The sequence below is a fragment of the Branchiostoma belcheri genome, unplaced genomic scaffold (assembly GCF_001625305.1).
Source record: "Branchiostoma belcheri isolate BF01 breed outbred unplaced genomic scaffold, Haploidv18h27 scaffold380, whole genome shotgun sequence".
Lineage (NCBI taxonomy): Eukaryota > Metazoa > Chordata > Leptocardii > Amphioxiformes > Branchiostomatidae > Branchiostoma > Branchiostoma belcheri.
The window spans coordinates 43,977-64,195 of record NW_017803999.1 but is presented as its reverse complement, the minus strand read 5'-3'; the positions used below and the strand labels follow the sequence as shown (position 1 = coordinate 64,195).

The 20,219-nt window shown below is 47.4% G+C and overlaps 1 protein-coding gene across 1 annotated transcript; it reads right to left on the bottom strand.

Moving 5' to 3' along the window:
- Positions 1-2,160: 2,160 nt before the first annotated feature.
- On the bottom strand, positions 2,161-19,755 carry LOC109476622 (otoancorin-like). The gene is made up of 28 exons (XM_019777627.1): positions 19,635-19,755; positions 15,982-16,119; positions 15,809-15,860; positions 15,101-15,221; positions 14,687-14,842; positions 13,649-13,866; positions 12,707-12,890; positions 12,377-12,534; positions 11,602-11,764; positions 11,258-11,437; positions 10,774-10,839; positions 10,338-10,484; positions 9,671-9,835; positions 9,480-9,544; positions 9,066-9,183; positions 8,518-8,624; positions 8,059-8,191; positions 7,516-7,718; positions 7,277-7,373; positions 6,967-7,064; positions 6,505-6,578; positions 6,071-6,240; positions 5,728-5,883; positions 5,409-5,545; positions 4,599-4,738; positions 4,049-4,146; positions 3,592-3,751; positions 2,161-3,198 (listed from the first exon to the last, which is right to left on the bottom strand). The coding sequence occupies exons 1-28, from the start codon at positions 19,672-19,674 to the stop codon at positions 3,134-3,136; spliced, it is 3,609 nt and encodes a 1,202-aa protein (XP_019633186.1). The 5' UTR covers positions 19,675-19,755; the 3' UTR covers positions 2,161-3,133.
- Positions 19,756-20,219: the final 464 nt, after the last annotated feature.

The following is a 20,219-nucleotide window of genomic DNA, read 5'->3' as shown; positions in this document are numbered from 1 at the left end:
CTTGTTCACATTCAGCTACAGAAGACCCTTTTTGTATAAATCTTCACTATCATCGTTTTTATACTAAAGTACGCCGGTCGTTTTGCGTCGTCTGATTTTACTTCCGACGGTGACATCATCAGCCTTGTCCAAGGCTCTCACTACTGACCTATGACCTGTGTTAGGATCTGCTTTCTGCACACTTCAGCTTTTCAGCCATCAGAAATATGTTTTGTACACCGCCTAAATAAACAAACAAACAATCAAACCTACGCTGTTGTGAGATACGTGCCGGCGTGAGTTACAGGAAACAGAGCTTTAGTAGGCATGGAGGCAGCAAAACCGAAACTAGCACACGAGGTCAAAACTTTAAGGTCCGCTTGTAAATTGGTTTTGATGACCTTGAGCTTCTGAACGACATTGACGTGTTTACCTTTGGTTACCATGGAAACCAGTGTGCAACAGTAACCGGGCTTTTATCTGCATTGTTGGTCGGTTTTACTGATCATTGGCGGCTGCTGACTGAAATATCTCTAGACCTGTTCTTACGCTAAGCTTTCATAGGTTCTCTTCCGACGATGATGACAACCAAAGGCGATGTTGCTTGGTTGTGTCATCGCTGTGTTTTTTTACTGAATGCATGTTTGGAGACATTAAAATCTATTTTCTACAATTGCTATCCGCCTTTTATTCATAACTAGCCACAGTGTACAATTTTGTTGTAGTTATTTTCATGACTGTTATTCACATGCAATAAAAAGAATGTAACATAGTGAGTATAATATACTGATAACGTAACTTCAGCAACGCCACTCAAGTTGATTCATGTTGATGAGACGATGGCAGAGTAACGCAGTTCCTCAGTCGTTCCACCACAACTCCGCAACTCCGCCATGATGTTCTGAGCATTAAAGCTCCGTCCTGGTGAGTTGGACCTGCGCTTCTTCTAGTGGCTCATTCACTTTATACAATACACTAATTTGTCCACTTATGGTGTGATGGGCACATGTGATGGTAAGTTTTAAAATGAAAATTTATGCGTTAAGTTGTATTTTTTTACTCCATGGTTGTATGTAAATAATGTTTCAGTTTTTATGTAGTTTGTACGATGAATGTCTGTTACTCCAGGAAGACTATCTACTTGTCTGCTTGTACTTGTATGCGTGCTAAGGCCATGTTGATTTGATTATATTGGATAATATTCTATGGAAACCCCAAAACTGATGCGCGCGTGCGAGTAAAAAACGTTTGGCTAAAAGTTTCCTTATTTTGTACAAATGATTAAACACACGAGTATGGCATGGCGAATTATAGACTCTTCATTTTCATTTCTTCACATCTTCTTCTTTTCCTGAATTAATTTCGTCATTCTACGACATAAGCATCCAATACTTTTTTTTCAACATTCGACATATATTCGCCCATTTTGTACGATTTACAGTATAGTCGAAATCTTGTTTTTAAATTGACGCGCGGACGTCATCCATATAATCACATCAGGAAGTAAAGCACCTGAAGCTGCCAGGTGCCGTTCCATTGTGTGACCTTTAACTCACAGGTCACAACATTTTCAGAAGAAAGATGGCGGCCATCGTTTGGAAGATTTCTACAAGCTGAACTTTTACTCGTGAGTAGCAGTTTAATCCTTCATATTCTACTCTCCGGACTGTTGCGGATATCTTGTGTTGTTTATCATCACGTCAATGCATTTAGGATGGGGTGGGGGAAACATGGTTACATGCCCATAGCTAGAGCAATAATAAGAAACAATTTTGTTTGAAATGTAGCCTCGGGCCACTTTTGTTTGCATCCTCTTACATTAGCCCGATCTTAAGTACAAGACTAAAAGACAGGAAGCAAAAGAATCCCTCCAACAGTCGCCGCGGCTGGTTCAAAATAATACTAACAAGAAAGCAGAGAAACGTTTAAACACACCGTCCGACATGTTGCTGTCTGTTACTTAGTTTAGCCCTTGGAAAAAGTGTGTGAACCCTACAAGGAAAAGAATTATGTTAATCATGTTAAAATGAATTAACATGCATTAAATAATTAAAAAGAATTGCAAATTAATTCTCAGTTGAAATTGAATACATACAACAATTACTGTAGAAAAGAAAGGTTTTAAATGTCTTGAAACATGCATTCAGTGAAACACACAGCGATAACACAAAAGACAGCGGGGTGGGTGAGTGAGTCATCATCATCGTAAGAGAACCAATAAGCTCAGCGTAACAATTAAAAACAGCTCCAGAGACATGAGTACAACAACTTTCTGTCGCCAGTCAATAATATTGACCAAGAATGCAGATAAAATCCCGGTTATTGTTACAAATCAGTTTCCATGGGAACGGATGGTAAACACATTATTGTCGTTCTCAAGGTCTTCAAAATTAATTTACAAGCGGACCTTCAAGTTGTGACGTCATGTGCATCGGTTTTATTGCGAAGAGTTTTGCATACTAAAGCCCTGTCTAATGTTGGGATGAAAGCTCATCTGGTAGAATACATAATTGTAGAGTTGGAACAAAGTTTGAACTTTACAACTATAAAACTCTGTCTATTGTGTAACTCACAGTAGCGCAGGTGGTCTATAAAACTACAGGTGTAACAAAACGTATCAAATTACATCCTAGCACATGTCATTGGTCAGTCCAAGACCAGGTTTTAACTGACTCATTTGCATAGAAGTACACACAAAATTGAAAACATACAAGGTAGTATGGAAACATGATGATAGGATACATATAGAGTATTTTAGGAGGACATATATTAATTTACAGTTTTCTATATTTTCGGAAGCAGCAAACTAAAGCAATCTGAATAAAAAATCTAGTTCTACAGTGATAGAAATGAAGGTTGAATCTTACTGCATAGTGACTGCATTTTACCCTGTAAAACTCTCCAACTTAACTGCATTTTACACTGTAACTCCATCTTAAATTAGGTGCATTTTACCCTGTAAAACTCTCCATCTTAACTTAGCTACATCTTTGAGAGATATTTAAGTTGTAGGAGTACAAACTCTTTTACAAAGTGAATTTAAAAATCCCATCGTTTTTAGTCAAAAAGTAAAAAAAAGCAAACAAAAATTTCCACACGGCAACGCAGCATACAGCCATGGTCCCGCCCATGACGTCAGAGCGGCGTGACGTCATCACAGGAGACGGACGAGAACAGCGGAGAAGACCAGCATCACGCATGCGTGGACGGCACCGACTCCTGTAACGGGAAACAGATTGTCATGCTGCGTTTATGGCGAATCTGGCCTAAGACAAATTTCGACAACAGGGGAAACAGCGAAGAAAAACGTAACATATTGCTACAGTGAATGACTGGATGAATGAATGAATGAATGAATGAAAAAAATGAATGGATGAATGAATGAGTGAATGAATGAGTGAGTGAATCGGAATGAAAACATGAATGGATGACTGAATGAATGAGTGTGAGTGAGTGAGTGAGTGAGTGAGTGGGTGGGTGGGTGGGTGGTTGAGTGAGTGAGTGGGTAGGTGAGAGAGTGAGTGAGTGAGTGAGTGAGTGAGTGAGTGAGTGAGTGAGAATGAGTGCCTGAGTGAATGAGTGAGCGAGTGAGTGAATGAATGAACAGCTCACCGCTTGAGCGGTTGGGAGCGTCGTTGACGTCGTCCGCGCCGTACTGGGCCAGGTCGATGGCGCCCTGCTGCGCGGCGGAGCAGGCGAAGTACTGCTCGTTTGTCACGGCCTGCGCCTGCTCCATGGTGAACAGGTTCAGCTGGTCCACAGAAAATCCGCTCTGCGGAGAAAACAGCCGTGTTACCGTTTTGGCCCATTTTGTGACCAAACATGTAAATTTGTTATACCTGCTCCATTACTGAAGGGCAATGCATTTGCCTGTAAAATCTGTTATTGTAATGCATTCGCCGCAAACGCTGGCTTTTTATTACGAATCTTAAATGTTCTATATTGAAGCCGCCATGCTCACTATTGTGTCCTGACCCCCTTATATTCACTTACTTTAAAATACGTTAAAGCTGCATTTTTGTTACAGGTGGAATCTTCCCAACCAAAGAAGAATCAAGCCGGAACTCACGCAGAAGGTGCTTGTCGGGTAGAGTGGAATGGCGGCGGGAGAGACTTCCGGAACCTGGGCGTTCGTCAGGGCAGACAGTTCAGCCGTCTCCAGGCCGGCTGGGTAACAAGTTAACAAGTCAAGTTAATGAACAAGGCAAGTACAAAGCAAATGCACCTCACACTTTACTTTGTGTTATCCAAAACGTGGACATGGTCACCACTTAATCACCACTGATTCAGAGAGGAATTCGCCCTCGTGTAAACCACATTGACGGCAGGTTAGTTTATAGATTTTTTACTGGGGAATAACAAGAAAAGCAAAAATATGTTACGGTCCTGACATCCCCCTCCTCCTTATAACCTCTTCCTGGTTATTTCAACAACAAAGTAAGAAAAGTCATGATTAATTGGCCGTCAGGTAAGCAACAGCGTAGTTTCAGCTTCTCCTGTTTGGTGGCAAGTTATGTGGAGTGTCTTCCATGGGAGACAATTGTTTTCATCACCTGTCCTGCCTCGTTATCCATGGAAAATTCAAATAAATAAGTAAACAAACAAACAAACAAACAAACCTGCCACAGTGCCGAATTCCGCTAAGTCAGCGGCGGACCAGGAGCTGACCGCGCCGCTAGCGGAGACCGCCTTGTTCTTCAGGGCCGTCAGCTGGTCAGAACTCAGCCCGGCCAGCGTCCCGATGTTGGCCGCAGCGTCCCTAAACACCACACAAGGCAGTTAGAGATGGCAGACTTCACCCCCTTCCCACACACACAAGGCAGTCAGAGATGGCAGACTTCACCCCCTTACCCACACACACAAGGCAGTTAGAGATGGCAGACTTCACCCCCTTACCCACACACACACACAGGCAATTAGAGATGGCAGACTTCACCCCCTTACCCACACACACAGGGCAGTTAGAGATGGCAGACTTCACCCCCTTACCCACACACACAGGGCAGTTAGAGATGGCAGACTTCACCCCCTTACCCACACACACACAGGCAATTAGAGATGGCAGACTTCACCCCCTTACCCACACACACACACAGGCAATTAGAGATGGCAGACTTCACCCCCTCATGGTGGGGAAAGCTCACCGGCAAAACACACAAAAACTGTACTGCAAACACAGACGCAAGCAGTCAGACACAGGTGACGTTTACGTATCAGTTTTATGTTCTTTGTCATTTGGATCTGTGTCTTTTCTAGTTTTTTTAAACTAGAAAAGACATAATAGTTTGCCTGCTACCTTCAATATGTACTGCTCAATAGGCACTGTTCAATAGGGACGCAAAAAATAACACATTAACGACAATCCTGATTCACAAAATGCCAGAACCACTCTGTGAGCAGTTGCGGGCTGACTGAGCCCCGTTACGTACTGGAAGGCGGCGTTGTCGATCTGCCCGATCTGAGCGGTCGTCATGCCGCCCAGGAAGTTGGACAGGCCCACCAGGTGCTCGCTGGTGATGGCGGACACCGCGCCGCTGCCCAGGTACTTGGTAAAGGCAGCTTCGGTCTGGGAGGAAGGAAAGACGCGTGATGTGAGACACAAGTTCTCGGCAAGCTACATGAAGCTTTCAGTGTTAAAGTGGATAACTCCGACTATCCTACCAACATGCTCCTGGTATTGTAGCGGTCCTGAAGCCAGACAAATGTGACTGTAGTGGTTTAGATAACGTGATAAACATTTGTCCAGACCTGAGCAGCGCTGTAGCCGCTGTGTTGGGCGATGCTGTAGACGGCGTCGATGTCAGACAGGTCCAGAGCGGACAGGTGGCTGGTGGTGAACGCCGTGGCGATCTTACCGAGCGTCAGGATCTGGTCGGTCGTCAGGGAGCCAGCTGCCGCCACGTCCTGTAGGGAACACGCAAGGATATCGCGGGTGCTAAAGATCAATTACGTCGGTGAAGGTTAGACATCCAGGTAATACGGATACGCCTAAAAGCAGCTACTCAAGCAACTGGGTATGTTTTTGGATATGATTTGGATCTATCAGTTGCCCCTATCACTGCATACTATAGACAGACTACAGATGTCTTACGGAGAAGACTTTGTCCCTCATGACCTCCAGCTGGCCGGCGCTCCAGCCAGTCAGCCCGCCAAGAGTCTCCACGCAGTTGGCGAACTCCGCAGCTGTCATGGCGCCCAGCTCGGCTTCCGTCAGGCTCACGGCCGCGTTACCAAGGTCCTGCACGTCCGCACAGGTGTACACTGGGAAAACGGCAGGACAAGGCAGTCAGGGACTGGGGTACAGGTGTGCACTGGGAAAACGGCAGGACAAGGCAGTCAGGGACTGGGGTACAGGTGTACACGGGAAAACGGCAGGAAAAGGCAGTCAGGGACTGAGGTACACTCGTGTGTTTTGTGACATTTAAGAAGAACAGTGGGAGGGTTGGATGGTTCTGACAGGTATGAAATGTGTTTTAATGCCGTGGGAAAATTACGGAAGTGGAGACAGGTTTGGCATGTGCTGACCTGTGGTTTGCCTCTTGCGTCGGGAGCTGGCCGATCCCGCCTCAGCCTCCTTCACCTTAGCAAGCAGCGCGGCCCTGGAAATAACGGACAGTATCATTTAATAATTAACTCGCGAGTTTACATCAACCTTAGCAAGCAGCGCGGCCCTGGAAATAACAGACGTCTAAGCATTTAACTCGCGAGTTTACATCAACCAGTCAAGCACAAGGACACAACCTGCCAATTCATCAAGCAAGTACGTGATTAGGCAAGTAAGCAGTTAGTGATTTATCATTCGGTTCTACCGAGGGGTGAAAATGGAAGTGACACAAGATAGAATAGCGAGTTTTCAAAATCGACAAAATCCAAACTTGTGACCATTTCCATCTGTCAGGAGCTTGTCCATAAATCCGCTAATTATACCTGTGTGCTTATTTGGGGCACGCTAAAATGGCGCGTTCCGGAGAGAGGCGTTTGTATTACCTGTCGATTCCGCAGCTGCTGTCCTGTTCTGTCAGCGCCTCCTCTTCAGCCATGTCCACGCCGTCCACCAGGGAGGTGCGAACATTGGAGACCACGTCCTGCGCACAGACACAAACCAACACGATGGAAGGTGTTTAACGGACACAAGCCAACATGATGGAAGGTGTTTAACGGACACAAACCAACACGATGGACAGTGGAGAGCACGATGGTATAGGTGACTACGATCTGCCTACTGGAAGTGAGGAAATTCTCCATGCTGTAGGTACCTAACAAGACCATTGCGGCAGCTGGAAGTACCGGTACTTACGTTGGGGATCCCTGAGAGGGTGGCGTCTGGCAGGCAGAAAGCGTTCTTCCCAATGGCTGCCAGGGAGTCGGTGTCGATCTGACTAGCCTGGGCGTTACTGTGGGGAGGCAACGGCAATCAACAAACAAAAAACAAACAAATAAAATTCAGCAGGCCGGTTTCAGGAATATGTGCTACTTGACAAAGGCTGGGAAAATTATTTCCTTGGGTGGTTCGCAAAAACATATTTGTCTACTCACGCAGTCATCTTGCCGAAGAGCTCCTGAATTTTGGTCTTTTTGTCCTCCGTGAGGCACTTTGGCGGGCAGTTCTGCAGGTTCTCCAGGGCAGTCTTGGCCCCGGAAGCGTCGACCCTGTCCAGAACCGCGTCCTCAGCACCGCAGATCAGGTTCCCCAGAGTGGCCATGTCAGCCTCACCCAGGTCCCCGCTCGTCTCCTTGCCCTGCAGGAACATCGCAAATGTTCTCAGCATTTCATGAGGCACAGTTCGGTCTGTAGTGTTGCAGTTCAGCCTGTCATGTTGCAGTTTAGTCTATCATGTTGCAGTTTAGTCTGTCATGTTGCAGTTTAGTCTGCCATGTTGCAGTTCAGTCTGTCATCTTGACGGTTCAGTCTGTAGTGTTGCTATTGTATCTGTCATGTTGCAGTTCAGTCTGTCATGTTGCAGTTCAGTGTGTTACCAAGCAAGAACAGGGTTGGAATCATGGATATCTGTGCATGGAAATTATTGCTGTTAATTACGTGAATAATTCCGAGAGAAAAAACACTTCCCACAAACTTACCAGACACCTGAGCGCGTTCCTTGCGTGCTTCTGCTGCCGGATCCCCTGCGTGTTGAACAGGCGGTCAGAACCGGCAACTTTCTGGGCCACGGCTCCGCACAGGCCGGCCGGAACGGCATCTAGGCTTTCTGTCCTGGAATATGGAGACAAATAAAGAGAGATGAGATTTAAAATTACGTAAAGTAGCAAGGCTGCGCTTGTTGAAATCATGCAGTTATAAGGGAAGGCCTTCTACACTTATACATCCATGTAGAAACTGAACACAGACAAATCATCCAAGATGTACCATCAACACTTGACGGACCCGTGGCTTTTTTTTTTTACTTTTTTACTTTTTAACAGCAGAGGAATCGAACTGATGATGACATCCAGTGAACACTAGGCTTTTGCGCGCTACCTCTGTGTTAAACGTTTTTGGCGACGCCTCAGGGGCGGATCTAGCTGAGAACAAAGACTTACGACACGTCAGGCATGACGTCAGCGGGAATGGTGTCCAGATCTGTCTGGGACATCTGGTCGAAGGCGGAGATAATCTCGGTTTCCAGCCGCTTCGCCATCTTCCTGTTCTGTGGGGAAAATTACAAACACGTATCTGTATCGGTATATCAGTACGGCGTCAGGATGGAAGGAAAGGAAAACATCATGGAGAGAGATGCCTACAGCCGCTGTAGTGAGGGAGAAAAACAGGATCAAAGGAGCGCTATGTCAACAGGGAACCGACATTTCAGCGCTACAATTAATCTACAGCTATAAAACGTGGCCAAGACTGAGCAGAGATGTTGTCTCAATTAGAGATTTAGATGTTAGTTCCACACCTCCTGATCTCTAGCCACAGGCTGCTGCTAAGATTGGTTAAAGAATGATATGATGAAAAAGCAAGACAACAAGCCCTCTGCTAACATTTATATATATTTCATTATATTATACATCATTATATATATATATATATATATATATATATATATATATATATATAATAATAATAAAGATTACAAGCCCTCCCTCACCATGGCTGCGCCGAAGTCCGCCTGGTCAGACATGGCGCCGATGACTTCTGCGAAGTTGTCGTTAGGGATGAGATCGAGCACGTCCTCCCCCGCCCCGGCAATGGCGTTGCCCATGGATCTGTGGGAGACATGAAGGACCCGGATTAGAAATAGCCAGCTGTTTCCATGGCAACGGAGTGGTCTTACCTTATTTTGAACCTCGTGACTGAGAATGAGAATGGATTTTACTTAGTTTTGAACCAATTAAGAAAACCCAGATGTCACTAATCTCCAAGCAGATCTTTTGGTGGGGGCAAGACAGTGTAGGGGAAATGCACACAGACTGGCCAATTTGATAGTCTTACCCCCCACCAAAGATCTGCTTGGAGATTAGATGTTACTGCTGTATTTACAAGGACAAAGCGGCCAACTCACATCACAGTGTCCCTGTCCAGCTCTCCGCTCAGTGTCGACGCCATCTTTTCATACAGATACGTGGCCTGTGGAGAAACGGAATCAAATATCGGTCTGTCTGTCTGTCTGTCTACATGTACAACTTTGATTGGCACAAATCAAAGTTTATTTTTGATTGAGTTGTAATAAAGAAAAGGCTCTCTCGGACGTACCTGAGCACCACTCAGTTGAAGGCTGCTGTACTTGCTGTAGTCTCCGTTGGCGATATCAGCGGCGATTTCGGTTTCGATGTCTTTGAATTCCTTAAGAGGAAGGGCGTCGACAAAAGCGTCGATCTCTCCGTTTCCCAGCTGGTCGAGCAGGTTCCCGTTCCGGGCCTGGGGAAGCAACATGGATCTTCTCACTCTTACCGCCCGATTAATGTGGGTATTTTTAACGTGCTTGGGGTAAGACTCTCCATTTAAAACACGAGACGTCCGGCGTAACGGACAATGTACCGTCCGAATGATTGGAACCTTTCCAGTGGTGCGAAGGTCAAGTAGACGAAAACGGATTTGAACTCTTGGATTTCAGGTCCAGAGACAAGTTAGATATGGTACTGAGCAAGTGATCTATGATACTCTATTCAGATTGTTCACATCATTGCGTAAAATGGCATTTAACTGGGTTCGACCATATGCAAGGGTTCTATTGACCGGACTCACTAATCCCTTGGCAGGTTGAGAAAAACTCTGGTAACACAATTTGCAAACAAAACCATTACCATGACAACATGGATTGGACACAGCACGTATGCGCCATACAGGCGTTGCCATGACAATGCAGCTGTTTGCCCATAATTCCCTGTTCTGTGGAAGGGTTTGAGGAAGACCGGCCCACCTTCTTGGCGATCTTCTTGGCTTGTGCGGGGCTCATGTCGCTCTTGGCGCTGGCGAAGGTGGAGATGGCACTGCGGACGTCAGCGTCGTCCATCTGATCCAGCTCGTCCAGGGGCAGCTTGGCGACAAGTTTCCCCAGGGAGGTCACCTGGTTCGGTTGGTGAGATCTCCGTTAGTTATACGTCACGTCTTACCAGACCCATGTGTCTACCTTAGTACAGACGAAGTTCCTGCTGTTCCTACAGAGATACTCGGCAATTATAGCATCTCTAGACGTCCGCACGACCTACTAACACGGCACTCCAAACGTTACAGTTTCCATGTACAACAGTCTGATGTACAACAGACTCACCTGGTTCGGTTGGTGAGATTTCCGTTAGTTACTAGTATACACTTACAAGCACTGATTTAAGTGAACTGATGTACAGCAGACTCACCTGGGCTGCAGAGAAGGCCCCGCTGACGCTCGATCCGGACTTGAACTTGTCGATGACAGTTCTCGCCTGAAACAAGAACATAGTGACGTCAGGGCCATAGAAGTTGAGTCTAGTCAGGTCTTGAGGAGGACCGGGTTTATTTGATCGTCGTCTACGTGCTACGAACCGCATTCAGAACCATGCCTAGTTCTTCAAATGCCTGAATGGGGCAGGCATGGTTCTGTATTCCCCCCTACCCCGATCCAAGAAACGTAGATTGTACGGTTCTGAATAAAGCACGGTTCTGGATAAAGCACTGTTCTGGAAGAAAGCACGGTTCTGGATAAAGCACGGCTATGGATACAACAGGACAACTAATAATGGGCAGACCATCAAGTGTTTTGGAGTGAGTCGGGGTCTGGTAAAATGTCTCTTACCCTGTACAGCAATACCAGAACAAGCAAATTTTTGTTTATTTCTGAAAAACATGTTGCAAGAATCCTACCTCTGCCCAGGAGAAGTCCTCGTCTGCCAGGGTTTCTATGGCGCCCACCACAGCGTCTGCGTTCAGGTTCTCTATCTCTGAAGGCTGCATTTCCGCCAGCGAGCCGACCAGACTGTTCAGCGTGGCGGCCGTGACTGAGGACGGGTCGGCCATCTCCAACGCTAACAGCTGCCGGTCAAGCTGAGGAGGGAAACAACCAAAGGGAACATCAAAATGTGCACAGAAGATTCTACATGTCTCCCTCTAACACAAAAGGTGCTTTACAAGATGCGTAAATCTTACCGCTTCCCTCCTTAACTCTAACCATTAAGAACTATCAATAATCCTAAGACGGTAGCTGTTACCTCTCTCTCCTCCTTAGACGGCCCCCTCATGCTAGCCTGGGTCTCTCCGTCCTGACACACGCGGCTCGACGAGATCGTCTGCTTCATCCTCCTCATGGTGGGCAGGTCCAGCTGGCTCAGGTCCCCGATCATGTCCCCGATGGTCTCGGCTACAGGACCCAGCCTGTCAATCAACGGCAGTCAACGTCAATCATCTAGCTGTTAGGTCTAAGCTACAGGACCCAGCCTGTCAATCAACGGCAGTCATCTAGCTGACAGGTCTAAGCTACAGGACCCAGCCTGTCAATCAACGGCAGTCATCTAGCTGATAGGTCTAAGCTACAGGACCCAGCCTGTCAATCAACGGCAGTCATCTAGCTGATAGGTCTAAGCTACAGGACCCAGCCTGTCAATCAACGGCAGTCATCTAGCTGATAGGTCTAAGCTACAGGACCCAGCCTGTCAATCATCTAGCTGATAGGTCTAAGCTACAGGACCCAGTCTGTCAATCAACGGCAGTCATCTAGCTGATAGGTGTAAGCTACAGGACCCAGCCTGTCAATCAACGTCAATCATCTAGCTGATAGGTCTAAGCTACAGGACCCGGCCTGTCAATCAACGGCAATCATCTAGCTGATAGGTCTAAGCTACAGGACCCAGCCTGTCAATCACGTAGCTACGTTACAGGACCGAGGTCAAAGCTACAGGAACAATCTCGAGGCTGTTGAATGTTAGCCACATGCAGTAACATATAGTAACATGTGAACAAAGCTCAAAAATACTTAAGGCCACCTACATCGCTACAAGGGTTAAGTTGCCGTTGAAGAAATCGATGAGATCCTGTCCTTTCGGCATCCGGTAGGACGCGTCCAGTTTCCGCCTGATGATGTCACTTCCGCCCTCCGGCAGCTCGTCCACGTTTAGGAAGAATCCAGCCTCATATAGGTCAATCAGCTGGGAAAGAAACGGTTTCAATCAGCTTTTGCAGTCAGGTTTTCAATCACATTTCTCAGTTACCTTTTTCATTAACATAAAATAAAGGAGCAACAACTGATCTGACTGAATTTGCGAACATGAGCATGAACAATTGGATTTATCATCCCAAATGAGTGTTTGTAGCTCGTACCGTGTCAGCGGATGCCCGCTCCAGATCCTGGCTCGTCAGACAGTCGGTGAAAGGCCCCAGCTTGGCAAGGTTGTCCACGGTGTCCTTCTGGTCTCCGGCAGCCGAGCGCGCGAAGTCGCACACTTCCTCCCGGGCCTCCGCAGACATCCTACAGTAGCGGCCGCCCCGACCGTTAATCTCCAAGCTGCAAGCAAAACACGCAACAGCCTGCTGTTACAGAGATGCCTGGTGTTACAGAGATGCCTGGTGTTACAGAGATGTTACAGAGATGTTACAGAGATGCCTGCTGTTACAGAGATGTTACAGAGATGCCTGCTGTTACAGAGATGCCTGGTGTTACTGAGATGCTTAGTGTTACAGAGATGCCTGGTGTTACGTATATACAGAGATACCTGGTGTTACAGAGATGCCTGGTGTTACAGAGATGCCTGGTGTTACAGAGATGCCTGGTGTTACAGAGATGCCTGGTGTTACAGAGATGTTACAGAGATGCCTGCTGTTACAGAGATGCCTGGTGTTACAGAGATGTTACAGAGATGCCTGGTGTTACTGAGATGCTTAGTGTTACAGAGATGCCTGGTGTTACAGAGATGCCAGCTGTTACAGAGATGTTACAGAGATGCCTGGTGTTACAGAGATGCCTGGTGTTACAGAAATGTTACAGAGATGCCTGCTGTTACAGAGATGCCTGGTGTTACAGAGATGCCTGGTGTTACAGAGATGTTATAGAGATGCCTGGTGTTACAGAGATGCCTGGTGTTACAGGGATGCCTGCTGTTACAGAGATGCCTGGTGTTACAGAGATGCCTGGTGTTACAGATCAGAGATGCCTAGTGTTACAGAGATGCCTGGTGTTACAGAGATGCCTGGTGTTACAGATCAGAGATGCCTAGTGTTACAGAGATGCCTGGTGTTACAGTAAACAGATTCCGAGATACTCACATAGCTTCCGCCACGCCAGGGCAGTTCTGGTCGCTGTTTTCCCGGAGCCTGTCCAGGTTCTCGGGTGTCATGCCCTGCGGCATGAAGGAGATGGCCTGCAGTTTTTGAGCCATCTCGGCACAGGTGTCGTTCACGTTCGCTTCCACAAACTTCCGCACCAGGAAATCCTGAACATCCGCGCTGATCCCAGGGTTGGGCCGGGCGTCTGGGCCTCCAGACTAGAGGGGAGACTTTACCCCCTTACCCATACTGGGAACACAAGGCAGTCAGAGATGACAGACTTCACCCCCATACCCACACACACAGGGCAGTCAGAGATGGCAGACTTTACCCCCTTACCCATACTGGGAACACAAGGCAGTCAGAGATGACAGACTTCACCCCCTTACCCACACACACAAGGCAGTCAGAGATGGCAGACTTTACCCCCTTACCCATACTGGGAACACAAGGCAGTCAGAGATGGCAGACTTCACCCCCTTACCCAAACACACAAGGCAATCAGAGATGACAGACTTCACCCCCTTACCCATACACACAAGGTAGTCAGAGATGGCAGACTTCACCCCCTTACCCATACACACAAGGTAGTCAGAGATGGCAGACTTCACTCCCTTACCACACACACAAGGCAGTCAGAGATGGCAGACTTCACCCCCTTACCCACACACACAGGGCAGTCTGAGATGGCAGACTTCACCCCCTTACCCATACTGGGAACACAGGGCAATCTGAGGATGTCTATTACAACCCTGAGTTCAAGTTTTTGATTCTAAACAAATCATTGCGGAGTCTAAGTACAACCATAATATAGGCAGTAGAAGTGAACCATGCTTGAACTGTCGATGTGAACTATTTGTAAGTTAGATCTTTTAGCCATTACCCATTCTTTGTCCTTTTGGATTCGACGCATTATTAAGACGTACATCAGTGTCAAAGAAGACATGCCAGCTGGATGGATTGTTTGTGTGTTTGTGTGTGTGTGTGTGTGTGTTTGTTTGTGTGTGTGTTTGTTTGTGTGTGTGTTTGTTTGCTTACCTCGGCCGCGTCCTTCATCAGCCCCATCACCTGCTCGAACGTGTCGGTGGAGACGCGGGTTGACAGCAATTCCAGCTGCTCGAAGTTGAAGCCGTTCTTAGCGTTCTTCAGCCAGGCCACGATCTGCGCAGTCTCGATCTTCTCAAACTCCGCATCCTGAAAACAAGCAAACAAACATGGTAATCGGATATGGCACACTTCACGCCTTTACCCAGGATTCTCTGTTCGGGTTCTCCAGCCAGGCCACGATCTGCACGTCCGTGGTCGTATCAAACTCCTCATCCTGGAGACAACAAACAAACAAACAAACAAACAAGTACGGGATAAAGAAAACAAAACGTTGTCAGCGAGTCGTCCTAACTACACAACATTCTAATTCTTCCTTGTTTTAAAACATGCTGGTAGATTGCTTACCACGAGTTGGGTGAGCACGATGCCAGGGATGTTCTTGAACTGCTCCTCGGGAATGTTGTTAATGTCCGCCTCCCCTTTCAGAGCTCGGAGGATCACAGAGTTGGCGGGAAGGGTGTTGATGCTGGAGGAAGGACAGAAACGTTTGAATCGTGGTGTGGCGTAGCGGCAGAGTACTCGACTCGGAACCAAGAGGTCCCGGGTTCGAGTCCTGACATACCACCAATCTTGTGCCCTTGGGAAATGCACTTTATAATTACGACTTTACTCACTTAACTCAAGAGAAAATGAGTAATGTCCTGTATTCGTCTGCGTTGGTAGCGGCATAAAATTTGATAGTTAAAATAAAAGTTGATATAAGTTGAGTGTGCCGCCACCATGTCTAGTCATGAAATGTTGGAATATGTATGTGTGTGTGTTTGAATCCAGCTGCGCGTTTTGTACAATGCGTCTTTTTTTTTATTTCATTTTTTTAAGAAAGACTTTTTAGGATGACTCTGACACTGCTGAGTTGAAAAGAAGCAGTTTAATCATTTCGTCAGTTAGTCCATTAGTTTTTCGTCATCCTCATTGTAATTTCTCTCAAATGTGATCTTACATTTTTGATGTTTAAATAATTCGTAGATATTGTATTAATACAGAAGTTATGTAACTGTACCCAGAAACTGTATGTATCGTTATGTTCATACAGAGACCAGTTCATGTACTTACAATCTGGCAGCTGCGGAGTTCGCTAAAATAGCGTCTGCAGCGTCTGCAGCGGCTGTGGGGGAAACAGAAAAATGTCAGACAAGCGGCGCCTTTTTTTATATCTAGGTTTTACCCAATCCGCAAAATATACAGTTCTTGTAACACTGACGTCATATTAACCCAAACCAGTTTACCTCCGAAAGCGGCTGCAATACCGGCCTTCAGGTCATCGTCCACAGGGGGCGCTGTTGGTCTGGCGGGAACAGCAGGAGCCCCGGGGGCGCCGGGAACGCCGAGCTGCCTCTTCACGCGCGGCACGGCAGCCACCAGGCCTGAAAACACATGCACAGACGTTAGCCTGTCGCCAGGAGGCGCCTCTTCACACGCGGCACGGCAGCCACCAGGCCTGAAAACACATGCACACACGTTAGCCTGTCGCCTGGAGGCGCCTCTTCACGGCAGCCACCAGGCCTGAAAACACATGCACAGACGTTAGCCTGTCGGCAGGAGGCGCCTCTTCACGCGTGGCACCCCCCCTCCAAGAAAAATGGGCTTAATCAGTGGTTATATTATATTAGACTATATGTCCATAGTACATAGAATTAGCACTAGCTTGTACATTGTATATATTCATTGCAAGCTGTGACGTCTTTCCTGTGACCTGTACTGAACCCAGTGGGTATTTGTGTACAATAAAGGTCTTCATTCATTCATTCATTCATATATTCAGTGCCACAGGACCATTCAGCGTCAGATGCTAGAAGTTCAGTCGTGTTGTTTCAAGAGTCCAACCCTGACGATTGTGACACCGCAAGCCGCAAATCCACCTGTAAAGCTTGTTTTACCACTGAGGTTATCTAACCCCCTGGTTTTACACACGCATTACCTTGACCCGCGGCTGGCCTGAACAAAGAGGCTTTGTTTTGCTTTTTTCGTCTCTCCGTGGTCTTACGTTACACGGTTCTATTTCGGGATTCGAACTCCGACACACTGCCACCCTCTATTACACCCTCTCATTACCCTGACCCACGGGTGGTTTCACCCCAAAGGTGCCAGTTGTTCTGCCAGGCTTTGTGTCCCTGGGGGTGTCCGTAACGTTGGTAAGGAGCTCAGGTAACGTAAGCAAAGCGGGATTCAAACCCTTAACCCCTCCGACACACTGCCACCCTCTATTACACCCTCTCATTACCCTGACCCACGGGTGGTTTCACCCCAAAGGTGCCAGTTGTTCTGCCAGGCTTTNCCCGCGGCTGGCCTGAACAAAGAGGCTTTGTTTTGCTTTTTTCGTCTCTCCGTGGTCTTACGTTACACGGTTCTATTTCGGGATTCGAACTCCGACACACTGCCACCCTCTATTACACCCTCTCATTACCCTGACCCACGGGTGGTTTCACCCCAAAGGTGCCAGTTGTTCTGCCAGGCTTTGTGTCCCTGGGGGTGTCCGTAACGTTGGTAAGGAGCTCAGGTAACGTAAGCAAAGCGGGATTCAAACCCTTAACCCCTCCGACACACTGCCACCCTCTATTACACCCTCTCATTACCCTGACCCACGGGCGGTTTCACCCCAAAGGTGTCAGTTGTTCTGCCAGGCTTTGTGTCCCTGGTGGTGTCCGTAACGTTGGTAAGGAGCTCGGGTAACGTAAGCAAGAGGCTGAATAGGCGCCGCCGGTACCAGGCCGCCGTGAACGCGCGAAATGTGAGGAGGGTCGCGGTAAAGGAGTGACAAAGGAAAACGGGCGTGTCCCGGGCATTCTCACAAACAATCACCTCGTGTAATTTACCCCCTGCATCACTACAGTTGAGTCTCCACCACTCCTTTTGCAGGCTGAATAAATCGTAGAAATCGGCCTAAAAGGGGAGGTAGCCGACAAGAGAAACTCCATTTGCCAGCACGTGCAGGCCGATGGACAGTCGATGGCCGGCTACCTTCTCTGACCAATTGTTTCCCCCATTTAGGCCGATTTCTACGATTTATTCAGACTGCAAAGGAGCGAGTCTGGTGGAGACTAACTACAGTGATCCAGAGACGCTTTTTCCAGTATATTTCATTATTTTTCCAGTATATATATACGTGCGACTGCTGATATAGTCGCTTGTTTGTCGAGTTAAGACAAAGTAAGGTTCTGGCATGCGTCAGCGGCGACTGGGAACGTTCCTTCTCACGGTTTGTGAGCTGTCAGCATCGCTGCGGGATTATGGCGTTACCGAACGCAGTGGAGCATGGAACAACCACAACCCGTTACCATAGCAACGCACAGCCACAATCATGCAGCACAAAGCCACGCCCGTTACCATGGCAACGCACAGCCACAATCATGTAGCACAAAGCCACGCCCGTTACCGTGGCAACGCTGATGACGTCAATAGACAAATTGGGAATATTCGGCAACCTTGTGAACAGATTTGGGCCTCCATTGTTGGGTTTAACTGAGTTTGTTTGACCCACAATTAGTGTACATTGTAATGTAAATGTAATTTTGATATTTAAGATGCAAATGTGAGCAAAATTTGAATCTCGTTATGCTAAATGTGTGAAATATGTTGACTGTGCAGTCGTTAATGTTTTTAAAAGAAATGATGTACATCTCTGAACGCAATTCAGCTTCTGCTGCAAAGTTCGTGATTTTAACAATAAACCATTTTTGATTGATTGATTGACATTGTTGCTACACATGACGCAAAGGATAACAAATGCAAAGAATAAGAACACACTGAGAATTAACAATAAACAAGTAGTATAAGAGCTAACTTGACGTGACGTCTATATAAACCAAAGACAAAATGGTTAGTTGTCAGTGTGACGTCAGAGTTTTTTATGAATAGAGAGTCGAGCGTACTCTTCCCTCTGAGCGTAATTTCCCTGTGAAAATCTACCCTGTTACTTTAATTTGAACAGGGACCTACGAACACTTGCTGATCCCTGAAAACCGTAGCCTTTTCGGGAGGCGGTTGGATAGAGTAGAAATTTGCCAATTAGAGAGATAGCATGCCAGGGGAGTTAGGTCGGCTGGAGAACAGTTTGCCGCTCGGACCAACTCCCTCGGCATGTTTAATCTCTCTATGTGACCGATTTCTACTACTCTTTCCAGCTGCCTCCAGAAGCCCGGTTGAGGCAGCTATGAAAACCACGCTTTGATCGGAAAAGCCGGCCGTTTTACTGACAAACTGTGACCAGAGCTGACAGACCCGTCGGACGGGCTGTTATCCCGCCGACTTGCAGCGGATTTAGTGGAATGAAATACTCTCAAATCTGGGGGCGTCACACCAGCTGGGGTTCACACGCGCAACTTTCTACTCAAAAACATTTGTGAAAAAAAACTTCCGCACAAGTCACGAAATCTGCGTTTAGAATTACGAAAGTCTGGGAACGACTTTCCTCCCCTCACCCAGGTGAAAATTAGCACCTAGCTTCGGTTAGGGACGTCCCTCCGTTAGACGCTAAACGTAGGTTCCGGTGTTTTTATATCAAGGTCAAGGAGAATCACACTTCGAACGCGTTTAAGATTCCACCACACTTGTAGAGGCCCTTCCCAATGTGATCATGAGTGGATCAAAGTCATTTAGGTCTAACTTGGAGGTAGAAAATGTTCACAAGCAGCCTTTAAGTTAGTAAATGACGTCAGTTAGTCCCTGCGCAGACTCCTCGGTCTCAGCGTGTCCAGCTTGTCTCCAGCATTTCTAGCTGGGCAGTAAACCAGAGTAAGGTCAGGTTACTGGACCAGCGTGTTTTCTCCAAGAGCCAGAAACATCCATGCTGGAGGCAAGCTTTACTCCTTACGAAAAGGGCATGCAGGCCCTCCTATAGCTAGATAGGCAGGGTTCTGGATATGGTTAGTGGCGCGCTTACCTGTGGCGATGATGAGCCCGAACAGCACAGCGGACCTCATCCTCAGGTCAGCCTCAGGAGTTCTAAAGTCGCGGGGCGGGAAGGGAGGAGCCGAAATCAGCGACGTCAGCCCGACGTAAGGTCGATGTGTCGTTTCTGTAGGACGGTCCGGGTTCTATGGAAGGACGGGCGAACCTGGCGGAGGGATTACATCACGGCACAGTCCACTTCAACACCTGCAGGGGGGTGCAGAAAATACGTTTTTCTTAACCATCATCTTCCCAGTTTCCTCACACGACGCTCGGACCTGCAGGATGGCCCCAGTAGCCACATGGCGACGGGCGCGGCTTACATCCCGTGATGCACAGCAAGTAGTTTTATTCCGGTAAAGTCTAAGATTCGTGTCCCCCCCTCCAAGGCTCCGGAGTGTACCCGTCCCGGCAGGTGACAGGAGTGTCGGGTACGCATTGTCTCCCGTGAAACCCGATCCGCCGTGAAGGTCGGGGTGAAGCCGCGAAGCGTGCCGGTTACCAAAACAAACATCGGGCTCACCAGGGCAGGGCAAGGTCAATACACGCACGGGCACTCTAGATCTCTCTCTCTCTC